Source organism: Nicotiana tomentosiformis, chromosome 3 (genome assembly GCF_000390325.3).
Source record: "Nicotiana tomentosiformis chromosome 3, ASM39032v3, whole genome shotgun sequence".
NCBI classification, from domain to species: Eukaryota; Viridiplantae; Streptophyta; class Magnoliopsida; order Solanales; family Solanaceae; genus Nicotiana; species Nicotiana tomentosiformis.
This window is the reverse complement of record NC_090814.1, coordinates 14,495,889-14,497,081: the sequence shown is the minus strand read 5'-3', so window position 1 is coordinate 14,497,081 and position 1,193 is coordinate 14,495,889. Positions and strand designations below refer to the sequence as shown.

The 1,193-nt window shown below is 34.6% G+C and overlaps 1 protein-coding gene across 1 annotated transcript; it reads right to left on the bottom strand.

Annotated features, from left to right (window-relative positions):
* Positions 1 to 569: 569 nt before the first annotated feature.
* LOC138907390 (uncharacterized) lies at positions 570 to 1,193 on the bottom strand. The gene is made up of 2 exons (XM_070197988.1): positions 1,010 to 1,193; positions 570 to 892 (listed from the first exon to the last, which is right to left on the bottom strand). Exons 1-2 carry the CDS (start codon positions 1,191 to 1,193, stop codon positions 570 to 572), a joined length of 507 nt encoding a protein of 168 aa, XP_070054089.1.

The following is a 1,193-nucleotide window of genomic DNA, read 5'->3' as shown; positions in this document are numbered from 1 at the left end:
TCTAGTGCAAAAACGGGTTTAGTAACTTACCACAAAAGAGAAGAGCAACTTGAGCTTCACCAAGAACGAATTTTGCTGGTTGGTTTAGTGAAAATTTATGGTGGTTTTCATGAAGTTTTTGGGTGATAATAAGTAGAGAGGGTAGGGGTGTTTTTCTTTTTCTTGAAAGAATGAAAATGGGGAGTTTATGGAAGACTAAGTCAATCAAAGTTGTCTTTAAGAATTTTGGATAAATATGAAATAAAAATGGCTGCTCAACTACTAAATATCCTTAAATAAATACAAAAGAGTAAAAGCCCAAAAACTTAATTATAATATATTTAACAACAATTTATCAAAATAATATTAAGTGTTACGCATAGCAACACCATGGAACTTCTTTGTCAGTATTAACACAACCTAGAGTAAGGAATTTTCATGTATTGTAAATTTCACGTTTAGGAAGTGCGAAGTAAAAAATATTTTCTCATTATAAATATGCTCAATCGAAAATGCAAATATTAGTAAAAATTTGGGGTGTTACAACTCTCTCCCCCTTAAATAAATTTTGTCCCAAAATTTACCTGGTACTAGTCCCTAAACAAATGTGGATATTGAATTCGCATATCCTCTTCTCTCTCCCAAGTAGCTTCTTCGCAAGAATGATTTTTCCAAAGAACTTTCACAAAGGGGATGTTCTTGATTCTAAGCTCCTTTAACTCACGCGCTAAGATTTGGATTGGTTCTTCTCTATATGTCAAATCAGGATTGACCTCTATAGATTCAATAGGAAGAACATGAGATGGATCTGAGCGGTATCTTCTATGCATAGAAACATGGAAGACGCTGTAGATCTTATCTAACTCTGGTGGAAGAGCTAGTTTATAAGCAACTGGGCCAACTCTCTCAAGCACTTCATAAGGTTCAATAAATCATGGACTAAGTTTACCTTTTTGGCCAAATCTCGTAATCTTCTTCCATGGAGAAACCTTTAAAAATACCTTATCAGCCGCTTTATACTCAATTTAACGCCTCTTAAGATCAGCATAAGACTTTTGTCTGTCTGAGGAAATTTTTAAGCGATCCTTGATGATTTTTACCTTATCTTCAGTTTGTTGAACAATCTCAGGACCCACCAATTTTCTTTCACCAACCTCATTCCAACAAAGAGGCGTTCTGCATTTTCTCCCATACAAAGCTTCATAAGGAGGCAT

What these genes read in the sequence shown, in the direction of transcription:
- LOC138907390 (XM_070197988.1), bottom strand. Translation starts at nt 1,193, where the DNA reads ATGCCTCCTTATGAAGCTTTGTATGGGAGAAAATGCAGAACGCCTCTT. An exon ending in TTATGCTGATCTTAAGAGGC is followed by an intron (nt 893 to 1,009) that starts GTTAAATTGAGT and finishes AACCTTATGAAG; the next exon opens with TGCTTGAGAGAGTTGGCCCA.